The 25,254-nt window shown below is 45.5% G+C and overlaps 2 protein-coding genes across 2 annotated transcripts in view; one reads left to right on the top strand and one right to left on the bottom strand.

Annotated features, from left to right (window-relative positions):
• The window catches only part of LOC130298298 (gastrula zinc finger protein XlCGF57.1-like), a 55,815-nt gene extending 40,039 nt beyond the window's left edge, over positions 1-15,776 (top strand). Inside the window, exon 3 of the mRNA XM_056551229.1 lies at positions 14,257-15,776. Within this exon, the coding sequence (XP_056407204.1) occupies positions 14,257-15,311 (1,055 nt within the window). The 3' untranslated portion in view covers positions 15,312-15,776. The remainder of the gene's footprint in view (positions 1-14,256) is intronic.
• LOC130298304 (oocyte zinc finger protein XlCOF7.1-like) overlaps positions 1-25,254 on the bottom strand; it is a gene marked incomplete at its 3' end in the record, with an annotated part of 52,141 nt that overhangs the window by 17,884 nt on the left and 9,003 nt on the right. The gene's annotated exons all lie outside the window — the stretch shown is intronic.

Here is a 25,254-nt window from a genome sequence, read left to right as displayed (position 1 = left end):
GTTGTGCTGGCATAGCCACGCCCCTCGTTCTGTCACACCCTCTCAATGCAGGTCTATGAGAGGGGATTGTATAGTGAAGGGCTGCAGGTCACCTCCCCGCCCATCCTGTCATCTGGTTAATTTCTTCTCAGGGTATTAGTCATTTCTTCCATACAGCAATCTAAGATGGCCGCCACTGTGGTCCCGGTGGCTGCTTCTACCTCCTTCCTTACGGCCGCACAGCCTGCACACGAGGCACAGCGGTAACATATGGTCTCTCCTCAGAGGCTTCTTCCTCAGCCTTCTCTGCTCGGGGCCCCTCTGTTCTATCCCCTTTGTTACCACAAACAATGTGTTCCAGATGAGAAGGGTCTATAACGTGGGCACCTGGAGGGACAACATCCACGTCAGGATTCAAACTCCCGACACAGTGTCGTCCCAACCCTGGAGACCAGATTGGCTTTCTGCCCGGATTCTGGACAATTACGTAACATTCCGGGACAATAATTCTCAGTGTGACACGGATCCATTCAACTATGATCCCACCAAAGCTTTATGTGAATCAGAGTACGAAAAGCACAGAGAAGTGTCATGTGACCATGTCAAAAAGGTCTTTACACCCCTGAGGGGAGGCACAATGGTTTGTTTGCAGTGGGATACATACAATGAAGGAATATCAGGTCTAGATCTCCTCAGTCCACTATGAGAGAAGGTGAGATGAGGTAAAGCCGCTCACAATAAGCGTATACGTATGTATATAACAGAAGGTGATGTGAGGAAATCCTTGGGATTAGTAGGAGGCAGAAGGTCTCGATCCTGTGTGGAAATATCCCAGATGGATGATCCCTTTATCAATGATTCCAGTGCGGTGTCACCAAATCCCTTATATGTGTAACTGTTTATTGTCTGGAGTCCTGATATTTGGCGCCCTTCAGTGGTCGGGGTAAACACCTAGTTGGCATCAGAATAACTGACTATAGTTAAAATAGGATGGTAAGAGAAGGTGTGTGACATAGGACAGTGACCTCCTGACCTCCGACCATGACAGGTCACATCTACTGGATGATGAAGAGTCCTCAGACACTTTGTCCACCATTTCCCTCTTCTCACCACTCGTGGCTTCTGGTATTACCTGGATAACATGGACGGTGGATTCTTGTCTCCATATTCTGCCCATCCCCCATGACTCCGCCCTAGACTATGATGGATCCCCTGACTAGGTTTACAGCCTCCATGATTGTGACTATAATGTCTCCTCAGATGTTTCCCCAGATTATCTCCAGGAAATGGATTTTATTTCTCCATAGAATTTGGTGCGGTTTATCATCTCCTCTTCTTCCCTTCAGGTTTCTCCAATCCAGGATCCTCTGGATGACCCAGAATTCTCCTGGATGACCCATCAACAATGGAGAGAGACAGGAACAACATGGCCGACAGGATCATAAACCTCACCCTACAGATACTCTTCCGGCTTACTGGAGAGGTGAGGGATTCTGGGAGTGATGTCACATGACCTCATTCTTATCTATGTAATAACAGATGGATATGACTGGAGAGGTGAGGGATTCTGGGAGTGATGTCACATGACCTCATTCTTATCTATGTAATCACAGATGGATATGACTGGAGAGGTGAGGGATTCTGGGAGTGATGTCACATGACTTCATTCTTATCTATGTAATAACAGATGGATATGATTGGAGAGGTGAGGGATTCTGGGAATGTATGTAGTGATATTAATGTGTCTCTCCATACACAGGATTACACAGTAGTGAAGAAGTCCTCTAGTGGGCGCTGTTGGGCCCCTGTGTGTGAAGGATGGGGAAGAACCCTGAGCCCAATCCCGGGGCCCCCACCTCACTCCCTGATACATGAGGAAATGGATGAACAGAAGATCCGAGAACTCATCAACAAGATGATGGAGCTGCTGACTGGAGAGGTGACCCTGCTGGGACATTATACAGTAATGGAGGGGTCTGGTGATGACTGGAGAGGTGACACTGCTGGGACATTATACAGTAATGGAGGGGTCTGGTGATGACTGGAGAGGTGACACTGCTGGGACATTATACAGTAATGGAGGGGTCTGGTGATGACTGGAGAGGTGACACTGCTGGGACATTATACAGTAATGGAGGGGTCTGGTGATGACTGGAGAGGTGACACTGCTGGGACATTATACAGTAATGGAGGGGTCTGGTGATGACTGGAGAGGTGACACTGCTGTAACATTATACAGTAATGGAGGGGTCTGGTGATGACTGGAGAGGGGACATTGCTGGGACATTATACAGTAATGGAGGGGTCTGGTGATGACTGGAGAGGTGACACTGCTGGGACATTATACAGTAATGGAGGGGTCTGGTGATGACTGGAGAGGTGACACTGCTGGGACATTATACAGTAATGGAGGGGTCTGGTGATGACTGGAGAGGTGACCCTGCTGGGACATTATACAGTAATGGAGAGGTCTGGTGATGACTGGAGAGGTGACACTGCTGGGACATTATACAGTAATGGAGGGGTCTGGTGATGACTGGAGAGGTGACACAGCTGGGACATTATACAGTAATGGAGGGGTCTGGTGATGACTGGAGAGGTGACACTGCTGGGACATTATACAGTAATGGAGGGGTCTGGTGATGACTGGAGAGGTGACACAGCTGGGACATTATACAGTAATGGAGGGGTCTGGTGATGACTGGAGAGGTGACACTGCTGGGACATTATACAGTAATGGAGGGGTCTGGTGATGACTGGAGAGGTGACACTGCTAGGAATGCTGGGACATTATACAGTAATGGAGGGGTCTGGTGATGACTGGAGAGGTGACACTGCTAGGAATGCTGGGACATTATACAGTAATGGAGGGGTCTGGTGATGACTGGAGAGGTGACACTGCTGGGACATTATACAGTAATGAAGGGGTATGGTGATGACTGGAGAGGTGACATTGCTGGGACATTATACAGTAATGGAGGGGTCTGGTGAGGACTGGAGAGGTGACACTGCTGGGACATTATACAGTAATGGAGGGGTCTGGTGATAACTGGAGAGGTGACACTGCTGGGACATTATACAGTAATGGAGGGTTCTGGTGATGACTGGAGAGGTGACACTGCTGGGATATTATGCAGTAATGGAGGGGTCTGGTGATGACTGGAGAGGTGATACTGCTGGGACATTATACAGTAATGGAGGGGTCTGGTGATGACTGGAGAGGTGACACTGCTGGGACATTATGCAGTAATGGAGGGGTCTGGTGATAACTGGAGAGGTGACACTGCTGGGACATTATACAGTAATGGAGGGGTCTGGTGATGACTGGAGAGGTGACACTGCTGGGACATTATACAGTAATGGAGGGGTCTGGTGAGGACTGGAGAGGTGACACTGCTGGGACATTATACAGTAATGGGGGGGGTCTGGTGATGACTGGAGAGGTGACACTGCTGGGACATTATACAGTAATGGAGGGGTCTGGTGATGACTGGAGAGGTGACACTGCTGGGAATGCTGGGACATTATACAGTAATGGAGGGGTCTGGTGATGCCTGGAGAGGTGACACTGCTGGGACATTATACAGTAATGGAGGGGTCTGGTGATGACTGGAGAGGTGACACTGCTGGGACATTATACAGTAATGGAGGGGTCTGGTGATGACTGGAGAGGTGACACTGCTGGGACATTATGCAGTAATGGAGGGGTCTGGTGATAACTGGAGAGGTGACACTGCTGGGACATTATACAGTAATGGAGGGGTCTGGTGATGACTGGAGAGGTGACACTGCTGGGACATTATACAGTAATGGAGGGGTCTGGTGATGACTGGAGAGGTGACACTGCTGGGACATTATACAGTAATGGAGGGGTCTGGTGATGACTGGAGAGGTGACACTGCTGGGACATTATACAGTAATGAAGGGGTCTGGTGAGGACTGGAGAGGTGACACTGCTGGGACATTATACAGTAATGGGGGGGGTCTGGTGATGACTGGAGAGGTGACACTGCTGGGACATTATACAGTAATGGAGGGGTCTGGTGATGACTGGAGAGGTGACACTGCTGGGACATTATACAGTAATGGGGGGGGTCTGGTGATGACTGGAGAGGTGACACTGCTGGGACATTATACAGTAATGGAGGGGTCTGGTGATGACTGGAGAGGTGACACTGCTGGGACATTATACAGTAATGGAGGGGTCTGGTGAGGACTGGAGAGGTGACACTGCTGGGACATTATACAGTAATGGGGGGGGTCTGGTGATGACTGGAGAGGTGACACTGCTGGGACATTATACAGTAATGGAGGGGTCTGGTGATGACTGGAGAGGTGACACTGCTGGGATATTATGCAGTAATGGAGTGGTCTGGTGATGACTGGAGAGGTGACACTGCTGGGACATTATACAGTAATGGAGGGGTCTGGTGATGACTGGAGAGGTGACACTGCTGGGAATGCTGGGACATTATACAGTAATGGAGGGGTCTGGTGATGCCTGGAGAGGTGACACTGCTGGGACATTATACAGTAATGGAGGGGTCTGGTGATGACTGGAGAGGTGACACTGCTGGGACATTATACAGTAATGGAGGGGTCTGGTGATGACTGGAGAGGTGACACTGCTGGGACATTATGCAGTAATGGAGGGGTCTGGTGATAACTGGAGAGGTGACACTGCTGGGACATTATACAGTAATGGAGGGGTCTGGTGATGACTGGAGAGGTGACACTGCTGGGACATTATACAGTAATGGAGGGGTCTGGTGATGACTGGAGAGGTGACACTGCTGGGACATTATACAGTAATGGAGGGGTCTGGTGATGACTGGAGAGGTGACACTGCTGGGACATTATACAGTAATGGAGGGGTCTGGTGATGACTGGAGAGGTGACACTGCTGGGACATTATACAGTAATGGAGGGGTCTGGTGATGACTGGAGAGGTGACACTGCTGGGACATTATACAGTAATGAAGGGGTCTGGTGAGGACTGGAGAGGTGACACTGCTGGGACATTATACAGTAATGGGGGGGGTCTGGTGATGACTGGAGAGGTGACACTGCTGGGACATTATACAGTAATGGAGGGGTCTGGTGATGACTGGAGAGGTGACACTGCTGGGACATTATACAGTAATGGAGGGGTCTGGTGATGACTGGAGAGGTGACACTGCTGGGACATTATACAGTAATGGAGGGGTCTGGTGATGACTGGAGAGGTGACACTGCTGGGACATTATACAGTAATGGAGGGGTCTGGTGAGGACTGGAGAGGTGACACTGCTGGGACATTATACAGTAATGGGGGGGGGTCTGGTGATGACTGGAGAGGTGACACTGCTGGGACATTATACAGTAATGGAGGGGTCTGGTGATGACTGGAGAGGTGACACTGCTGGGATATTATGCAGTAATGGAGGGGTCTGGTGATGACTGGAGAGGTGACACTGCTGGGACATTATACAGTAATGGAGGGGTCTGGTGATGACTGGAGAGGTGACACTGCTGGGACATTATACAGTAATGGAGGGGTCTGGTGATGACTGGAGAGGTGACACTGCTGGGAATGCTGGGACATTATACAGTAATGGAGGGGTCTGGTGATGCCTGGAGAGGTGACACTGCTGGGACATTATACAGTAATGGAGGGGTCTGGTGATGACTGGAGAGGTGACACTGCTGGGACATTATACAGTAATGGAGGGGTCTGGTGATGACTGGAGAGGTGACACTGCTGGGACATTATACAGTAATGGAGGGGTCTGGTGATGACTGGAGAGGTGACACTGCTGGGACATTATACAGTAATGGAGGGGTCTGGTGATGACTGGAGAGGTGACCCTGCTGGGACATTATACAGTAATGGAGGGGTCTGGTGATGACTGGAGAGGTGACACTGCTGAGAGATTATACAGTAATGGAGGGGTCTGGTGATGATTGGAGAGGTGACACTGCTGGGACATTATACAGTAATGGAGGGGTCTGGTGATGATTGGAGAGGTGACACTGCTGGGACATTATACAGTAATGGAGGGGTCTGGTGATGACTGGAGAGGTGACACTGCTGGGACATTATACAGTAATGGAGGAGTCTAGTGATGACTGGAGAGGTGACACTGCTGGGACATTATACAGTAATGGAGGGGTCTGGTGATGACTGGAGAGGTGACACTGCTGGGACATTATACAGTAATGGAGGGGTCTGGTGATGACTGGAGAGGTGACACTGCTGGGACATTATACAGTAATGGAGGGGTCTGGTGATGATTGGAGAGGTGACACTGCTGGGACATTATACAGTAATGGAGGGGTCTGGTGATGACTGGAGAGGTGACACTGCTGGGACATTATACAGTAATGGAGGAGTCTAGTGATGACTGGAGAGGTGACACTGCTGGGACATTATACAGTAATGGAGGGGTCTGGTGATGACTGGAGAGGTGACACTGCTGGGACATTATACAGTAATGGAGGGGTCTGGTGATGACTGGAGAGGTGACACTGCTGGGACATTATACAGTAATGGAGGGGTCTGGTGATGACTAGAGAGGTGACACTGCTGGGAATGCTGGGATATTATACAGTAATGGAGGGGTCTGGTGATGACTGGAGAGGTGACACTGCTGGGAATGCTGGGACATTATACAGTAATGGAGGGGTCTGGTGATGCCTGGAGAGGTGACACTGCTGGGACATTATACAGTAATGGAGGGGTCTGGTGATGACTGGAGAGGTGACACTGCTGGGACATTATACAGTAATGGAGGGGTCTGGTGATGACTGGAGAGGTGACACTGCTGGGACATTATACAGTAATGGAGGGGTCTGGTGATGACTGGAGAGGTGACACTGCTGGGACATTATGCAGTAATGGAGGGGTCTGGTGATAACTGGAGAGGTGACACTGCTGGGACATTATACAGTAATGGAGGGGTCTGGTGATGACTGGAGAGGTGACACTGCTGGGACATTATACAGTAATGGAGGGGTCTGGTGATGACTGGAGAGGTGACACTGCTGGGACATTATACAGTAATGGAGGGGTCTGGTGATGACTGGAGAGGTGACACTGCTGGGACATTATACAGTAATGGAGGGGTCTGGTGATGACTGGAGAGGTGACACTGCTGGGACATTATACAGTAATGAAGGGGTCTGGTGAGGACTGGAGAGGTGACACTGCTGGGACATTATACAGTAATGGGGGGGGTCTGGTGATGACTGGAGAGGTGACACTGCTGGGACATTATACAGTAATGGAGGGGTCTGGTGATGACTGGAGAGGTGACACTGCTGGGACATTATACAGTAATGGAGGGGTCTGGTGATGACTGGAGAGGTGACACTGCTGGGACATTATACAGTAATGGAGGGGTCTGGTGAGGACTGGAGAGGTGACACTGCTGGGACATTATACAGTAATGGGGGGGGGTCTGGTGATGACTGGAGAGGTGACACTGCTGGGACATTATACAGTAATGGAGGGGTCTGGTGATGACTGGAGAGGTGACACTGCTGGGATATTATGCAGTAATGGAGGGGTCTGGTGATGACTGGAGAGGTGACACTGCTGGGACATTATACAGTAATGGAGGGGTCTGGTGATGACTGGAGAGGTGACACTGCTGGGACATTATACAGTAATGGAGGGGTCTGGTGATGACTGGAGAGGTGACACTGCTGGGAATGCTGGGACATTATACAGTAATGGAGGGGTCTGGTGATGCCTGGAGAGGTGACACTGCTGGGACATTATACAGTAATGGAGGGGTCTGGTGATGACTGGAGAGGTGACACTGCTGGGACATTATACAGTAATGGAGGGGTCTGGTGATGACTGGAGAGGTGACACTGCTGGGACATTATACAGTAATGGAGGGGTCTGGTGATGACTGGAGAGGTGACACTGCTGGGACATTATACAGTAATGGAGGGGTCTGGTGATGACTGGAGAGGTGACCCTGCTGGGACATTATACAGTAATGGAGGGGTCTGGTGATGACTGGAGAGGTGACACTGCTGAGAGATTATACAGTAATGGAGGGGTCTGGTGATGATTGGAGAGGTGACACTGCTGGGACATTATACAGTAATGGAGGGGTCTGGTGATGATTGGAGAGGTGACACTGCTGGGACATTATACAGTAATGGAGGGGTCTGGTGATGACTGGAGAGGTGACACTGCTGGGACATTATACAGTAATGGAGGGGTCTGGTGATGACTGGAGAGGTGACCCTGCTGGGACATTATACAGTAATGGAGGGGTCTGGTGATGACTGGAGAGGTGACACTGCTGGGACATTATACAGTAATGGAGGGGTCTGGTGATGACTGGAGAGGTGACACTGCTGGGAATGCTGGGGCATTATACAGTAATGGAGGGGTCTGGTGATGACTGGAGAGGTGACACTGCTGGGACATTATACACTAATGGAGGGGTCTGGTGATGACTGGAGAGGTGACACTGCTGGGACATTATACAGTAATGGAGGAGTCTAGTGATGACTGGAGAGGTGACACTGCTGGGACATTATACAGTAATGGAGGGGTCTGGTGATGACTGGAGAGGTGACACTGCTGGGACATTATACAGTAATGGAGGGGTCTGGTGATGACTGGAGAGGTGACACTGCTGGGACATTATACAGTAATGGAGGGGTCTGGTGATGACTAGAGAGGTGACACTGCTGGGAATGCTGGGATATTATACAGTAATGGAGGGGTCTGGTGATGACTGGAGAGGTGACACTGCTGGGACATTATACAGTAATGGAGGGGTCTGGTGATGACTGGAGAGGTGACACTGCTGGGACATTATACAGTAATGGAGAGGTCTGGTGATGACTGGAGAGGTGACACTGCTGGGAATGCTGGGACATTATACAGTAATGGAGGGGTCTGGTGATGACTGGAGAGGTGACACTGCTGGGAATGCTGGGACATTATACAGTAATGGAGGGGTCTGGTGATGACTGGAGAGGTGACACTGTTGGGACATTATACAGTAATGGAGGGGTCTGGTGATGACTGGAGAGGTGACACTGCTGGGACATTATACAGTAATGGAGGGGTCTGGTGATGACTGGAGAGGTGACACTGCTGGGACATTATACAGTAATGGAGGGGTCTGGTGATGACTGGAGAGGTGACACTGCTGGGAATGCTGGGACATTATACAGTAACACCACTGGAGGGGTCGGGGTGATGACTGTATCATTGTGTGTCAGGTTCCTATAAGGTGTCAGGACGTGGCGGTCTATTTCTCCATGGAGGAGTGGGAGTATGTAGAAGGACACAAGGATCAGTACAAGGATCAGGTCATGATGGAGGATCAGCAGCCCCTCACATCACCAGGTAATAGACATGACTATATACACACGTCCTCTCATTATTTGTATATAAAGAATGAAATCAGTCTCTGTATGTGTTCCCTACAGTCAGATCCAGCAAGAGAACAGCACCAGAGAGGTGTCCCCGTCCTCTTCTTCCACAGGATGATCAGGTAGATGGAGATATTCCCTATGATCTGTAGAAGGGCTGTGAAGCTCTTGTGGTCAGTCCCCTCACCCTCCATGACTCCTCATCTCCTGCTCATCTATAACATCCCACGTGACTTCTCCTACTGTCTGATGACTTTTACAATATTTCTTCCACATCTTATGAATCAGGGAGAAGATCCGAACAATATTAATGCTCCAGAGACAGATGTGAGCGGTGATGAGCAGTATAAGGAGGACATTCATACAGGGAAAGATCTGATCTATATTAATGCTACAGACATAAAGGAAGAAGAGACAGATGTGAGCGGTGATGAGCAGTATAAGGAGGACATTCCTTCAGGTAACCGCCCAGGTGAGTAGTAACCACTAAATGCAGAGAACAGTCACAGATTCTTCTTGGTCACTGGCTGCAGTTATTCTTGGGGGAAGTAGTGATGTAACTAGAGGTTTTTTTGGGGCTCCAAGGCAAATCTTAGACCACAGGCCCTTCTGTGCGCTCTTACTATAGATTCTTCACCTTTTATGCCCCCACACTATTACTGTGCTCCACAGACTGTTCTGCATCTTCTCTTCACCCCACACTGTGTATATACCCACTTTGTTCCAGTGGAAGAATAAATACCTCTCCCCATCATTCCCCCAGAGCGGCTGTGTCCTCCGGCAGATGTCACCTGGTGTTGGCTGCTTTATGATCTGATCGTGTGTCCTGTACCTGGCAGACATTACTAGCTGCTCCAGAACACTGTCTGCGGGATATAAGTGGGGGGGAAATCATTGGGCAGAGAGACAAAGAAGCGGAGACAGTTGAAGCGGTGCTCCCCCGAGGAGCTGAGACATATACCCCGGACCCCCAGAGGAGCCCCCCCCCCCCCCTGCAGCCATGATCATTACACCTCTGGATGGAAACATTGCTGCTCAGTAGAGACTGGGAGGAAGAGACCTCGATGCCGGACGATCAGTCATAGACCCTATGGGAAGGACAGTTCAGCTAAAGCCATGTCAGCAAAGTGAATGTACAGGATATGAAGCTTCAAAATAAGAACAAGTCTTAGCAGTTTAGGCTTCTGGTCGGTAGAGTCTAGTCAGGTGATCAGGTTGGTCTCATTAGGTGTCAATATCGGATCTGGGTGAAAATTAAAGATAGACATGCTACCAAATAAAGCATATGCAACCAACTAAAGGGAACGTGAAAACCTGTACTCCAGGGCACTGTCTCTTGACTGTATTTTTCTTACATTATTCTCTACGTTGTATCTACAATAAAAGATACACTAAAGGGGATGTCCGGTGCTCACTTTTCTTATTGTATCCGTTCCGGGCTGAAAAATAAAAGAAAACACATTTTCTCTTACCTGCCTAGGCTCCCCCGGAGCTCCGGTACACTCCGGTACAGGTGTTCGGTCCCCGGGCTGTATTCTTCTTACTTTCTGTTAGCCCGGCACGTCACACGGAGCTTCAGCCTATCACCGGCCGCAGCGATGTCCCGCCTCGGCCGGTGATAGGCTGAAACTCCGTGTGACGTGCCGGGCTAACAGGAAGTAAGAAGAATACAGCCCGGGGACCGAACACCTGTACTGAAGCACCGGGGGAGCGTAGGCAGGTAAGAGAAAGTTTCTTTTCTTTTTTTTTTTTGCAGCCCGGAACGGATACAATAAGAAAAGTGAGCACCGGACATGTCCTTTAAACATTAGTAACAAGATCATCAAAGATATATTATACTAGTCAATATGTTACACAAGGAAAACCGAACCGATGAAGGAGACAGAAATATTATCATTCCCTTCATAATAACTGCATTAACTCATAACCACGGTTCATACCCCTTGGTTCCACCGTATCCAACTTATGGATCCAGTATGCTTCTTTTTTTTTATAAAAGTTTCTTGAGATCACCGCCCCTCCTAGGTAGCTCCACCCTGTCTATTACCTGGTATTTCAATTGAGAAATATTGTGTCCTGCTTTTTCAAAATGGTGGGGGATGGGATATAGTAGATTTTTACATTGTATACTCGACTTATGCCGATTTATTTGGTCTCCCACACGCTGGGTAGTTTCCCCAACGTATAGGAGACCGCACGGGCATTTGATCACATAAATGACGTTTTTAGAGTCACAGGTAGAAAAATGTTTTATTTTAATCTCCTCTCCGATATGCGGATGAAATAAGATATCTCCTCGGGTTACATTGCTGCATTGCGCACAATGCAGACACGGGAAGGTGCCGTTCTTTTTGCTCTTTAACGTCATCTGTCTCAGACTACTTTTAGATGAGCCCACATCTGCATGGACCAATCTATCCCGTAAGTTGGGTGCCCTTTTATTGCATATCAGGGGGGCTAGTTTAAATTCCTGTATTTCGGGATAAGATCTCTTTAACAGACCCCAGTGATGTTTTACAATGTTATCTACCTTATAAGAAAGGGGATGGTAATTTCTCACGAACGGAATCCGCAACATCCCTTCTTGTCTCTGTCTTGTACTCGCTACTCTTGCCTCCTCTAACACCATCTGGGGATATCCACGTTCGTGGAACTTATCATCTAATTCTTTTAACCTTTCCTCCCTCAACAAGGGATTAGACACTATTCGCTGTACCCGCTGTCTCTGGGCTCATGGTATAGAGATCTTCACTGATCTCGGGTGGCAACTTGTAAAATGCAATAGACTATTGCGGTCTGTTGCCTTTCGGTAGAGATCAGTTGCTAAGACCCCTTTCCCATCTTTAAACACCATCGTGTCCAAGAAACTCACCCGGTCCTGACTTTGGACCATTGTAAATTTTAAATCATACCACACCGAATTAAGGTTAGTAAGGAACTCCTGCAACTTCTCTTGTGGCCCCTCCCATACGCAAAACACGTCATCAATGAACCTCTTCCAGGTTCTTACATATCTTTTAAAAAGGTCCTGTGTATATACATAATGCTCCTCAAAATATGACATGTAACCATTTGCGTATGGAGGGGCCATAATGGTCTCATTAGGTGAACTGCAGTGATCAGACTCCACCTCTCTCTCTGCAAAGTCAGAAGAATCATGGGAAATGTAGGCAGGATGAGAAAACCATTTATGTTCTGTGGCTTAAAGGGGTACTCCGGAGGGGAAAAAAGTTAAAATCAACTGATGCCAGAAAGTTATACAGTTCTGTAAATTATTTTTATGTAAAACTCTTAACCCTTCCAGTAATTATCAGCTGCTGTATGCTTCAGAGGAAGTTGTGTAGTTCTTTCAGTCTGACCACAGTGCTCTCTGCTGACAACTCTGTCCATGTCAGGAACTGTCAAGAGCTGGAGAGGTTTGCTATGGGGATTTGTTCCTACTCTAGACAGTTCCTGACCCGGACAGAGGTGTCAGCAGAGATAAGTACTGGAAGGGTTAAATATAGACTGCAGGGAGCTTAGTGGAGCTGATCGGGATCATCATGGGGAAATCGCGATGTCCCGATCAGCTGAGAGGATGGTGGGAGGGCCCTTAGCTGCCTCCTCGCCATCCGATCAGTTCTCCAATGCTCCAGTCCGCCATGTCAGGCTGGAGTAATGGAGTACTGATAACACTGATCAATGCTATGCTGCAGTATTGTTCAGTGTATGTAATCAAGGATTGCATGTAATAGTCCCCTATGATTTAACCCCTTCCCTAATAAATGTTTGAATCACCCCCTTTTCCCATATAACAAAAAATAAACATGTGGTTTTGTCGCATGTGTAAATGTCCAAACTATAAAAATTTAAAGTTTTTTAAACTGCACGGTCAAAATACCAAAGTCCAGAATTTTGTATATTTGGTCACTTTGTATACCCTAAAAAAATGTATAAAAAGTGAACAAAGTCCCATTAAAAAAATTGTACAGATAAAAATTTACACACCCTGTATACGGAAAAATAATAGTTATAGGGGTCAGAAGAGGACAATTTTAACCATGCTAATTTATATACAAAAAGTTCAAATTTTTTTAAATGAAGTAAAACAAAATCAAACCTATATAAGTTGGGTGTCCTTATACCGTATGGACCTACAGAATAAACGTAAGGTGTCATTGTTACCGAAAAGTGCTGCGTAGAAACGGAAGCCCCCAAATATTACAAAATAGTGTTTTTTATTTTTGCCTTCGTCGTAGATTTTGTGGTGCAATGATTGACATCATTATAACGTAAAATTAGTAGCGCAAAAACCAACAACAACCTCATATGGGTCTGTAGGTAGAAAACTGAAAGCGTTCTGATTTTTAGAAGGTGAGGTGGAAGAAACGAAAGTGAAAAAACCCTTAAAAAGTCCTTAAGGGGTTAAAGCATTTTTTAAATTAAAGCATAAGGAAAACTATACAAGATGATACTGACCTGATGGATAAGTATAACGTCAGTTGTGACATCATGTTATATGGTAGGTGATGAAAAAAAAACAAATTAGCAAAATTGTATTTTATTTCAATTTAATTTTATCCCACAATTTGTTTTCTATTTCACAGTAAAATTGGTCCCACAAAAAACAAACTCTCATGTGACTCTAGATGGAAAAATGTAAATAAGGTTAATACTCAATTATATAATCTGTGTTATTCTCTGCAGATTCTTGTAGCAGGAGATCAGAGGAGAATCTTATATCTTCAGATTATAAAGCAGATGATGATATCACACAAGATACATATGAAGAACATTCCATTATCCCAGATACACCCTCAGCCCTTCACAGCCAAGATCTGTCATCTCATCCTTATATACAGGTCCTGTCTTCTCAGTCATCACAGAAAGGTCACAGAAGGGGTGTTGGACATCAACGAGCTCATACAGGAAAGAAACCATATTCATGCTCAGAATGTGGGAAATGTTTAATGAAGAAATCAAGTCTTGTTGAACATCAAAAAATTCACACAGGCGAGAATCCATTTTTATGTTCAAAATGTGGTAAATGTTTTATTCAGAAATCAGTTCTTGTTCAACATCAAAGAACTCACACAGGGGAGAAGCCATTTTCATGTTCAGAATGTGGGAAATATTTTACTGGCAAATCAGATCTTCTTAAACATCAGAAAATTCACATAGGAGAGAAGCTATTTTCATGTTCAGAATGTGGAAAATGTTTTACTGAAAAATCAAGTCTTGTTCTACATCAAAGAACTCACACAGGAGAGAAGCCATTTTCATGCTTAGAATGTGGGAAATGTTTTACTTTTAAATTACATCTTCTTGTACATCAAATAAATCACACAGGGGAGAAGCCATTTTCATGTTCAGAATGTGGTAAATGTTTTACTGAAAAATCTAATCTTGTTAAACATCAAAGAACTCACACAGGAGAGAAGCCAATTTCATGCTCAGAATGTGGGAAATGTTTTACTTGCAATGGAGATGTTACTCGACATCAAAGACTTCACACAGGGGAGAAGCCATATTCATGTTCAGAATGTGGGAAATGTTTTACTTGCAAATCAGATCTTCTTAAACATCAGAAAATTCACACAGGAGAGAAGCTATTTTCATGCTCAGAATGTGGGAAATGTTTTACTGAGAAATCAAATCTCGTTAGACATCAAAGAACTCACACAGGGGAGAAGCCATTTTCATGTGTAGAATGTGGGAAATATTTTGCCCAGAAATCACATCTTGTTCTACATCAAAGAACTCACACAGGGGAGAAACCATTTTCATGCTTGGAATGTGGGAAATATTTTGCTCAGAAATCACATCTTGTTCTACATCAAAGAACTCACACAGGGGAGAAGCCATTTTCATGCTCGGAATGTGGGAAATGTTTTGCTCATCAATCAAATCTACTTCAGCATCAAAGAACTCACACAGGGGAGAAGCCAATTCAGAGCAGTAAATGATGCAGATAACACATCTATATATTCACCATGTACATAGGATATCTGACATTTATACATATATCATATACTGCATCTCCAAACTTGTTACCAATTGATAATAAAAGTTTTCTTTTAGAACGTAGTCACCGATCCAGCGATGTCATCACTATAGTTTACATGGTAGGAGAAGAGTGTGGTATATGGTTGTGATATTCACTGCTCCTCATGGAGAAGACCCAACAGGCATAATCCATGGGGAGCTGCTACTGGAGACCCAAACACCTCACAGAGAAGGGACTTATTCCAGTGATGAAGAATTCCAGGACGGTCCGGTCTTCACCTGCTGAGACCCTTTTAGAAAGGTTGTGTTATCCCCGATCCTTGCTGATCATGTGGTGTCCGATCACTGGACACCTCAGTCTGTGCTCGGCTGTTTCTGCAGCTCCCATAGTGAATGTACCTCCTCCCTACCTGGGGACACTGGGGTCCCTGTTATTGAGATACAGGGGATAGATGACACAACCCCCTCACCACCCCGTGATGTACTTTTATGTCCTGGGCGGGATTACTTTCCTGACTGTCTTGGCAGTGTAACCCTATGTATGCCGCAGTCAGTACTGATTGTGGCATCTATAGGGTTAAACTGTCTTGCTCCCCAGTCATGGCCTCCAGGTCTACCAGGTGCTGTTGCTTATAAGGCCCGACCTCGGTAACACTGACAGTTATACTGCGCTGTAGTACAGATGTATGGTGGTGTAGTATAACAGCGATTAGACGAAAGCAGCTTCAGGTCCTAAATAAAAACGTATGGTCCCTGTCCCAATAAAGCCGTATATTATTACAAAAAAACTCCAAAACATACATAGCAGGTATTCTTTGTACTAACTTGTATTTTAAAGGGGTACTCCTCCCCTAGACATCTTATTCCCTATCCAAAGGAGAAGGGATAAGATGTCTGATCGCGGGGGTCCCCCTGCTGCACCCGGTGTCACAGCCATGCCCCTCAATGCAAGTCTATGGGAGGGGCGTCACGTCCCCTCCCATAGACTTGCATTGAGGGGGCGTGGCCGTGACGTTACGAGCCTCCGCCCTGCATCGCCAGTCATCCAGCACGGAGCGAATTATCCAATAGATCTTTAGCAGGCATACTGTGCGAGTACAGTGCGATTATTGAGAATGAAGATTATAGATATTTTCTATGGAATACTAGGTGAATGGTAGAATGGAATGTCCATAGACTATAATGGGAAGAACATTTTATTTGGAGCCTAAACCATTTACCATATGAAATTATCATTTACCACAAGTGTCCCCAGACAGTGCAGCACAGTGTAACATGGAAATGACCTGGGATTATAGTGGTTTATTATAGAATGCAAAGGTGAATGACAAAATGGAATGTCCATAGACTATAATGGGAAGGAAAATATGAGCTCATTTACATGTAAATCTGTGTTATTTAGGAAATTAAACTTTACCACAAGTGTCCCCAGGTAGAGTAGCACATTGTAAGATTAAAATTACCTGGGATTATAGCTGTTTTTTTTTTATAGAATTAAAAGGTGAATTACACAATGGAATGTCCATAGACTATAATGGAATGACATTTTTTATTTAAAGTATGAACCATTTAACATATCAAATAAATCTTAAGGTTACAGTCCCACATACCGCTTACACAGCCTATTTCACACTGCGCTAAATCTGTTGCTGCAGGTGAGGACCCTCCCGTCATCCAGTAAGCTGATCGGGACATCGCGATCTGCTCCACTGGGCTGCTGGGATAGTTTTACTTTCGCTTTAGATGCCGCGATTAACTTTGATAGCGCCGTCTTAAAGGACAACTGTAGTGGAACACTTTTATATGTACCGGGCCTCAAAAATAAACAAAATAAACTCATACATACCTTCCTACGTGCCCCCGTTGGTCCGGTACAGGCCTCACAGTCCGGCAGTGCTGACCTCATTTCACTTCCTGGGGACCGGGCCGGCCAGAGCTCCTTACATGACAGTGGGCTCAGCCTATCACAGGCCAGGGCGGGACATATATATATAAAGTATATTCATTTCTTTCTCTGGATTTGGAATACAACGTACATAACAAGATGATTTCCACCTACCCAACCTCTTGATAATATGAGTAGGCACCAGCCCCTATTCGGAAAGAATGGCCAGATAACCTCTGTGCATCAAGACCTAGCATAGAGAGCAAAGAACGGACCGACCTTGTGAAATGACTAGTGGAAAGTGGAGTCGGGCCTAATGATAATAAAGGGTAACTCGGACCCACCCCACTTGTGCTCACCTTAAACTGATCCAACACCCTGATCGGACATCACTTATGACCTGTAGGGAAATATGTAAGCAACACTTTGGATTTAGATGTCTTAGTATCCAACAGGGACAAAACATATCTATCTCTTGTGCCAACTGCTGCCTTAGCACAGGTTTATCACTACCAAAACTGGTAGTAATTTCACCAGGCCTATGAAAACCATAGAAAATTAGGTACATAGTAGTTTTGATTAAGGCACTACGCATGAAACCAAATGGTGCTGAATCAAGTAGGTCAGGTAATTTCCTGAAAGTGTCGCCTGACCCCTCTCCTGACAGTTGGAGTACTACGTATACCACACAGTACCGATTTAACAGCATGAACTGAGAATAAGGATATTGGATATTCCATTGACAGGAAAGGTTGTATGCCTGCCAAATATACCTTAATCATGTTATAAGACAATTTTTTCATGTGATGGCATAAAGTCACAAAACAAACTAAGATATGTGATCTTCAGAGGGATTAGAAAATTCTGCAAAAATTTTTTATATACACCCCAAGCCAAACTGTACAAACGAGCAGCACTGGGTGCTAATGATCTCATCATGAGTTTATGTGCCAGCTGCATGTACTGTTCTTATCCATTGTAAGTGGAACTAGAGAACTGTCCCTGTCTGCTTTGAAATAGACTGGCATAACGCACATGACGGGGCCCTGAGACCCGCAAAATGCCTGCAGAACAACTCTGTATCCAGTTTGGACCAATCGTAACAATAACCGTGTTGTTCAAATGCTGCCGCCGCCTTAGCCGATGATGATTTATGGTAATCATAGAAATACGTTCCACCATATTTGTTGCACAATTCTGCGATATTGAACAAATATGTATACAGTTCCTCTCTCCTTTGTGGCTTGAATGAACAGATCACGTCTCTGAACATAGTGAAAGCCACTATAAATTCAGAAAGGGGTAGCTTTCTGTTCAATATGACATCCTTACTTTTGAGTATAACTGACAACTCTCCACATGCTATGGTTCCGGTGTCTGACATATCATGCGTGGCAATAAGTAAGGACGCCAAATTGACATCCCTCCCCTCCAAGATGTCTTTACATACATTAGTAGGTATAAAATAGGCTGGAGCAACACTAGGTGGAAACATCCCCCTTCCTGTATCAGAACTACATCCTGCAACTGGCACTACTATTTGCATACCGGTATAAGTTTGATCAGGCACCGCAACCGGCAGAAGAACACCTGCTGCTGACCCTTGAGACATGCTGCACTCAAGATTATTTAACACTTGTCAATGAGTCCATCATAGTTGACATCATAGCATGCAACTGTCCCAAAGAGCTGCCAAAGGGTCCTGTTTTTGCCTTGTCCCCGGCATCGGGTCAGCCATCAGTAATTTGTACAATTGTGTAAAATACAACAAACATGGTTGTACCTGACCTGAAAACGTGTCAAATCATACAATTGGACAAACTCAACGCCAGCTGCTCTGAAGACGAGTCTGTAACAACCGTAATTTATCCCCAAACCTGAAGACAAGTCAGGTAACCAGGTAAGTAAATTAATCAGTATGTAAGACCCTTAACCTATGCAGACTAACAGTGTTGGGGACAACTGAACATGATAATCTATACGAGTTGCTCTGAACACATGTTAGTAGCAACCATATTGGTAAAACAAAAGACAGCTTGCTCTGAAACCGTGTCAGAAACATTGTGTTGCTCTCAAGACGTGTCAGTAGTAGAGATGAGCGAACTTACAGTAAATTCGATTCGTCACGAACTTCTTGGCTCGGCAGTTGATGACTTTTCCTGCATAAATTAGTTCAGCTTTCAGGTGCTCCGGTGGGCTGGAAAAGGTGGATACATTCCTAGGAGACTTTCCTAGGAATGTATCCACCTTTTCCAGCCCACCAAAGCACCTGAAGGCTGAACTAATTTACGCAGGATAAGTCATCAACTGCCGAGCCGAGAAGTTCGTGACGAATCGAATTTACTGTAAGTTCGCTCATCTCTAGTCAGTAACAACAAATAATCGTAACCAAAACCTGAAGTCGTGTCAGGTATAATAACTATATGTACAACTATGTACATGAACCTACCCTGTATAGAGTTTGCTGAGCAATCAAGGATGACAGCAACTTCCAACGACCAGTCCAACATAACTACACATAACAAACTATAATTATATGTTTTCAATAATAATCCATTAATGCGTTTCTCTGAGAACGTGTCAGTAACAAGCACCAATCAAGCCTATACCTCACCTAAAGTAGTGTTAGGTGTGACCATTATATGTACATACTGCAAACATTGTACACCTAATCCGAATACATTTTTAACAATGTAATAACCTTCTACCTTGCATCAACTTCGAAATGCCCAATGCCACTGCAGCAAGCAAATAAAGGACTACAAAACAGCAAAAAAAATAATTCCTTTTTTGCTTTTCTCTTTTTTTTTTTTCATGGTAAATTGATGATTATATGGTAAACCTCTGTCAACATGAATGCATGCCCCAGGCCACCCCGTATCATGCTGGCCGCCAGTTATAACTCCTGACAGGCTGGACCCTGCCGCGACAAGCTAATTAACCTTAGACCTGCAAGCGGATCCCTCGATGGCAGCGGTTTGCCTCCACATTTCAGGCTTCAAACATAAAGATATAAAACTGTAATTTTTTGTGAAGAATCAACAAAAAGTGGGACACAATCATGAAGTGGAACAAAATTTATTGGATATTAAAAACCTTTTTAACAAATAAAAAACTGAAAAATTGGGTGTTCAAAATTATTCAGCCCCTTAAGTTAATACTTTGTAGCGCCACCTTTTGCTGCGATTACAGCTGTAAGTCGCTTGGGTTATGTTTCTATCAGTTTTGCACATCGAGAGACTGAAATTTTTGCCCATTCCTCCTTGCAAAACAGCTGGAGCTCAGTGAGGTTGGATGGAGAGCATTTGTGAACAGCTGGAGCTCAGTGAGGTTGGATGGAGAGCGTTTGTGAACAGCTGGAGCTCAGTGAGGTTGGATGGAGAGCGTTTGTGAAAAGCTGGAGCTCAGTGAGGTTGGATGGAGAGCGTTTGTGAACAGCTGGAGCTCAGTGAGGTTGGATGGAGAGCGTTTGAACAGCTGGAGCTCAGTGAGGTTGGATGGAGAGCGTTTGTGAACAGCTGGAGCTCAGTGAGGTTGGATGGAGAGCGTTTGTGAACAGCTGGAGCTCAGTGAGGTTGGATGGAGAGCGTTTGTGAACAGCTGGAGCTCAGTGAGGTTGGATGGAGAGCGTTTGTGAACAGCTGGAGCTCAGTGAGGTTGGATGGAGAGCGTTTGTGAACAGCTGGAGCTCAGTGAGGTTGGATGGAGAGCGTTTGTGAACAGCTGGAGCTCAGTGAGGTTGGATGGAGAGCGTTTGTGAACAGCTGGAGCTCAGTGAGGTTGGATGGAGAGCGTTTGTGAACAGCTGGAGCTCAGTGAGGTTGGATGGAGAGCGTTTGTGAACAGCTGGAGCTCAGTGAGGTTGGATGGAGAGCGTTTGTGAACAGCTGGAGCTCAGTGAGGTTGGATGGAGAGCGTTTGTGAACAGCTGGAGGTCAGTGAGGTTGGATGGAGAGCGTTTGTGAACAGCTGGAGCTCAGGGAGGTTGGATGGAGAGCGTTTGTGAACAGCTGGAGCTCAGTGAGGTTGGATGGAGAGCGTTTGTGAACAGCTGGAGCTCAGTGAGGTTGGATGGAGAGCGTTTGTGAACAGCTGGAGCTCAGTGAGGTTGGATGGAGAGCGTTTGTGAACAGCTGGAGCTCAGTGAGGTTGGAAGGATAGCGTTTGTGAACAGCTGGAGCTCAGTGAGATTGGATGGAGAGCGTTTGTGAACAGCTGGAGCTCAGTGAGGTTGGATGGAGAGCGTTTGTGAACAACAGTTTTCAGTTCTTTACACAGATTCTCCATTGGATTCAGGTCTGGACTTTGACTTGGCCATTCTAACAACTGGATATGTTTATTTGTGAACTATTCCATTGTAGATTTTGATTTATGTTTTGGATCATTGTCTTGTTGGAAGACAAATCTCCGTCCCAGTCTCAGGTCTTTTGCAGACTCCATCAGGTTTTCTTCCAGAATGGTCCTGTATTTGGCTCCATCCATCTTCCCATCTATTTTAACCATCTTCCCTGTCCCAGCTGAAGAAAAGCCCAAACCATGATGCTGCCACCACCATGTGTGACAGTGGGGATGGTGTGTTCAGGGTGATGAGCTGTGTTGCTTTTACACCAAACACACCCTTTTTCATTGTTGTCAAAAAGTTCGATTTTGGTTTCATCTGCCCAGAGCACCTTCTTCCACATGTTTGGTGTCTCCCAGGTGGCTTGTGGCAAACTTTAAACAACACTTTTATGGATATCTTTAAGAAATGGCTTTCTTCTTACCACTCTTCCATAAAGGCCAGATTTGTGCAGTATATGACTGATTGTTGTCCTATGGACAGAGTCTCCCACTTCAGCTGTAGATCTCTGCAGTTCATCCAGAGTGACCATGGGCCTCTTGGCTGCATCTCTGATCAGTCTTCTCCTTGTATGAGCTGAAAGTTTAGAGGGACGGACAGGTCTTCGTAGATTTGCAGTGTTCTGATACTCCTTCCATTTCAATATTATCTCTCGCGCAGTGCTCCTTCGGATGTTTAACGGTTGGGAAATCTTTTTGTATCCAAACCCGGCTTTAAACTTCTCCACAACAGTATCTCAGACCTGCCTGGTGTGTTCCTTTTTCTTCATGATGCTCTCTGCGCTTTAAACGGACCTCTGAGACTATCACAGTGCAGGTGCATTTATAAGGAGACTTCATTACACACAGGTGGATTCTATTTATCATCATTAGTCATTTAGATCAACATTGGATCATTCAGAGATCCTCACTGAACTTCTGGAGAGATTTTGCTGCACTGAAAGTAAAGGGGCTGAATAATTTTGCACGCCCAATTTTTCAGTTTTTTATTTGTTAAAAAAGTTTGAACTATCCAATAAATTTTATTCCACTTCATGATTGTGTCCCACTTGTTGTTGATTCTTCATAAATTTTTTTTTATATCTTTATGTTTGAAGCCCGAAATTTGTCAAAAGGTCGAAAAGTTCAAGGGGGCCGAATACTTTCACTATGCACTGTATATACATACCTACATATCTCATATAATTATAGTGACATCAAGCAGAGTGTATTTGCAGTGGCAGAAAAAATATAACTAAACATGCAGAGCGTGTCACTGTGGTCTCATTACTATAATGACATTTGCAGAGTGTACTTGCAGCGTCATAAACTTACTAACATGCAGAGCGTGCGGGCAGCGGAACGTTCTCTGCCAATGAACATAACAAAAACAAGGTACATAACTTTCGAACGCCGGCAAGCCGGCACTTACCCACCAATGCCGCACTGCAAGTAACACAGGAGCTGTGACCCGGAAGTGTGGAGACGAGTGAGCTCACTTGCAGCCACACGAAGAAAACTGCAAAAAATGCTACACCCGCCCTGAGGTAGTGTACTGGAGGGGTTTATATAGTGTACAGCCCCTCCCACAAATACAGCACTTTGGGCTTTATACTAAACAAAAGAAAAAAACCTTGAAAAACACAGATTGGTTAGGTAACATGGCTCCTGTGGGTAATTATAGATGTGGTTACTGTTCATTATGTCCCCACTTTATAACAGAGAAGAACACTAGACTAGGTAGTCATCTTATTACTGTAAAACAACTGATCAGTTGTAAAATATCCTATGTAATATATGTCCTTGATTGTCCCTGTGGGATGTACTATATAGGGAAAACTAAAAGACAATTAGTAGTGAGAGTGAAGGAGCACTTAAGATCCCTGCGGACAGGAATAGAGGCCACTTGTTTAATCAACCGCATGAGAATTTACCATTCTGCTGACAGCTCCTTTCTGATGTTCCTTGGGATCGAAAGAATACGACATTGCACAGACGGAGGAGATGGCCACCAGCCTCTTCTCCAAAAAGAATCATTATGGATCATAAGGCTGCGTTCTCACAGGGCGTATACGCAGCATATTTGACGCTGCACAAAATTTATGGCAGCAGCAGGAAATACGCTGCGTAATTCTTGCTCACGATACACACAGGGCTTTCCAGTGGCAGCCCTATGTGTGTAGTGAGTTTTGGAGGCGGGGCCGTGTGACACACAGCTCCGCCTCCAAAACTCACTACACACATAGGGCTGCCACCTGAAAGTCCTGGGTGTATAGTGAGCAAGGAATACGCCCTGTGGGAACGCACCCTAAGATTGAATGCTACCAGCCGTCTTGGGCTGAATGAGAAAAAAGAGTACGGAGCTTTTTTATAAGTTGCGATGTCCGTTGCAATCCCAATATTCATAAGAAACACAATTTGTGAAAATTGCTGGTTTCACCTGAAGATGATGTAACCTTTCTTTCCCCTCCTCTGGTTCGGCATCTCCATTCATGAAAAGGTGTTACTATCACTGACGCTGCGTGTGCAGTTCTATGCAACTTTATTTAAACAGGTCGAAAGCGCAAAGCCAGAAAGGGCTTGAGAAAGCACCAACTCGGCACAAAACAGTATCGCCTGGCGTCTTCCGAGTCTCCCCTGCCTGTTTACATTTGCCACCTGTCCGTGTCGTCCCAGAAGTATCCCAGGTCATCGCGACCAAAGTCTCTTCGACAACCAAGCTACCAGCATTCTTTAAGGTGAGTGCTTTGTTTTTGTTCTTTCACAGATATTGTTTAATACTGGACTTATCCTCTTGGGGTGAGCACCACCTGATTGCATATATCTTATATGGGAGACACAGGCCGATTGCTTCCTACTTGCAGTGGATATCTTTACATGGTTAGCGGTGCCAATGCTTCTTCTCTATGGACTGTAAAATTCGAAAACAGCTATCGAATAGAAGAAATATAAAAATTCTGTACTATGATAGAGACGGACTGTAAAAATATAAAATATTTTTGGCAAATATAAGATTTAAGAACCTTTTACGTTCCAATCCACGACATATATGGGAATTTATGAGCGTGTAACTGGGTCTTCAATCCATGTAATAATGGCGCAAAGTGTGAAGTAAAAAGATCTTGTACTCCATTATGTCCTCTTCCATGTCCCTACAACCAGACATGGTTTATATTGGCAGACCCTCCTTGACATTCCATCCTCATAAGGATGCACTAACTCACTTCTTGCACCTACTGAGTATGAATCCAAAGTCCACCAGCTATGCAGATTTTAGGAGATCTAGCAGATCTGAGAGGTCACACAATATCTTTCTACGTACCTAGTTGTCGCTGATGTATGGTAGTAGAAACAGTACCACATGACTGCTCTTCTCTGTTGAAGGACTGATTTTACCTTTACGCCCCAACCAAGCCCCCACCATTTAGGACAGTTAATGGGGGACATTTACTAATCTAGTCTATTCTGGGCATGTGGTAGGCTCCTGTCTATTGTGCTCCTAATTTATCAAAGGTCTCACAGCCCTTGATAAATTCTGTGCTCAGACTTCAGGGTCTACAGCTTAAACTGCATTTAGACCTGCTCCAACATGGTCTGACATTTCAGCGTATTTTGGGCAGATGCGACTTGTCGCACAAATGTCGCACTTGATAAACTCAGCACCAATGCATTTTCCAATGCATTTCCGTCTAAAATAGACT

Source organism: Hyla sarda, assembly GCF_029499605.1.
Source record: "Hyla sarda isolate aHylSar1 chromosome 1 unlocalized genomic scaffold, aHylSar1.hap1 SUPER_1_unloc_9, whole genome shotgun sequence".
NCBI lineage: Eukaryota > Metazoa > Chordata > Amphibia > Anura > Hylidae > Hyla > Hyla sarda.
The sequence above is the reverse complement of the archived record's forward strand: the minus strand, read 5'-3'. Positions and strand labels throughout refer to the sequence as shown.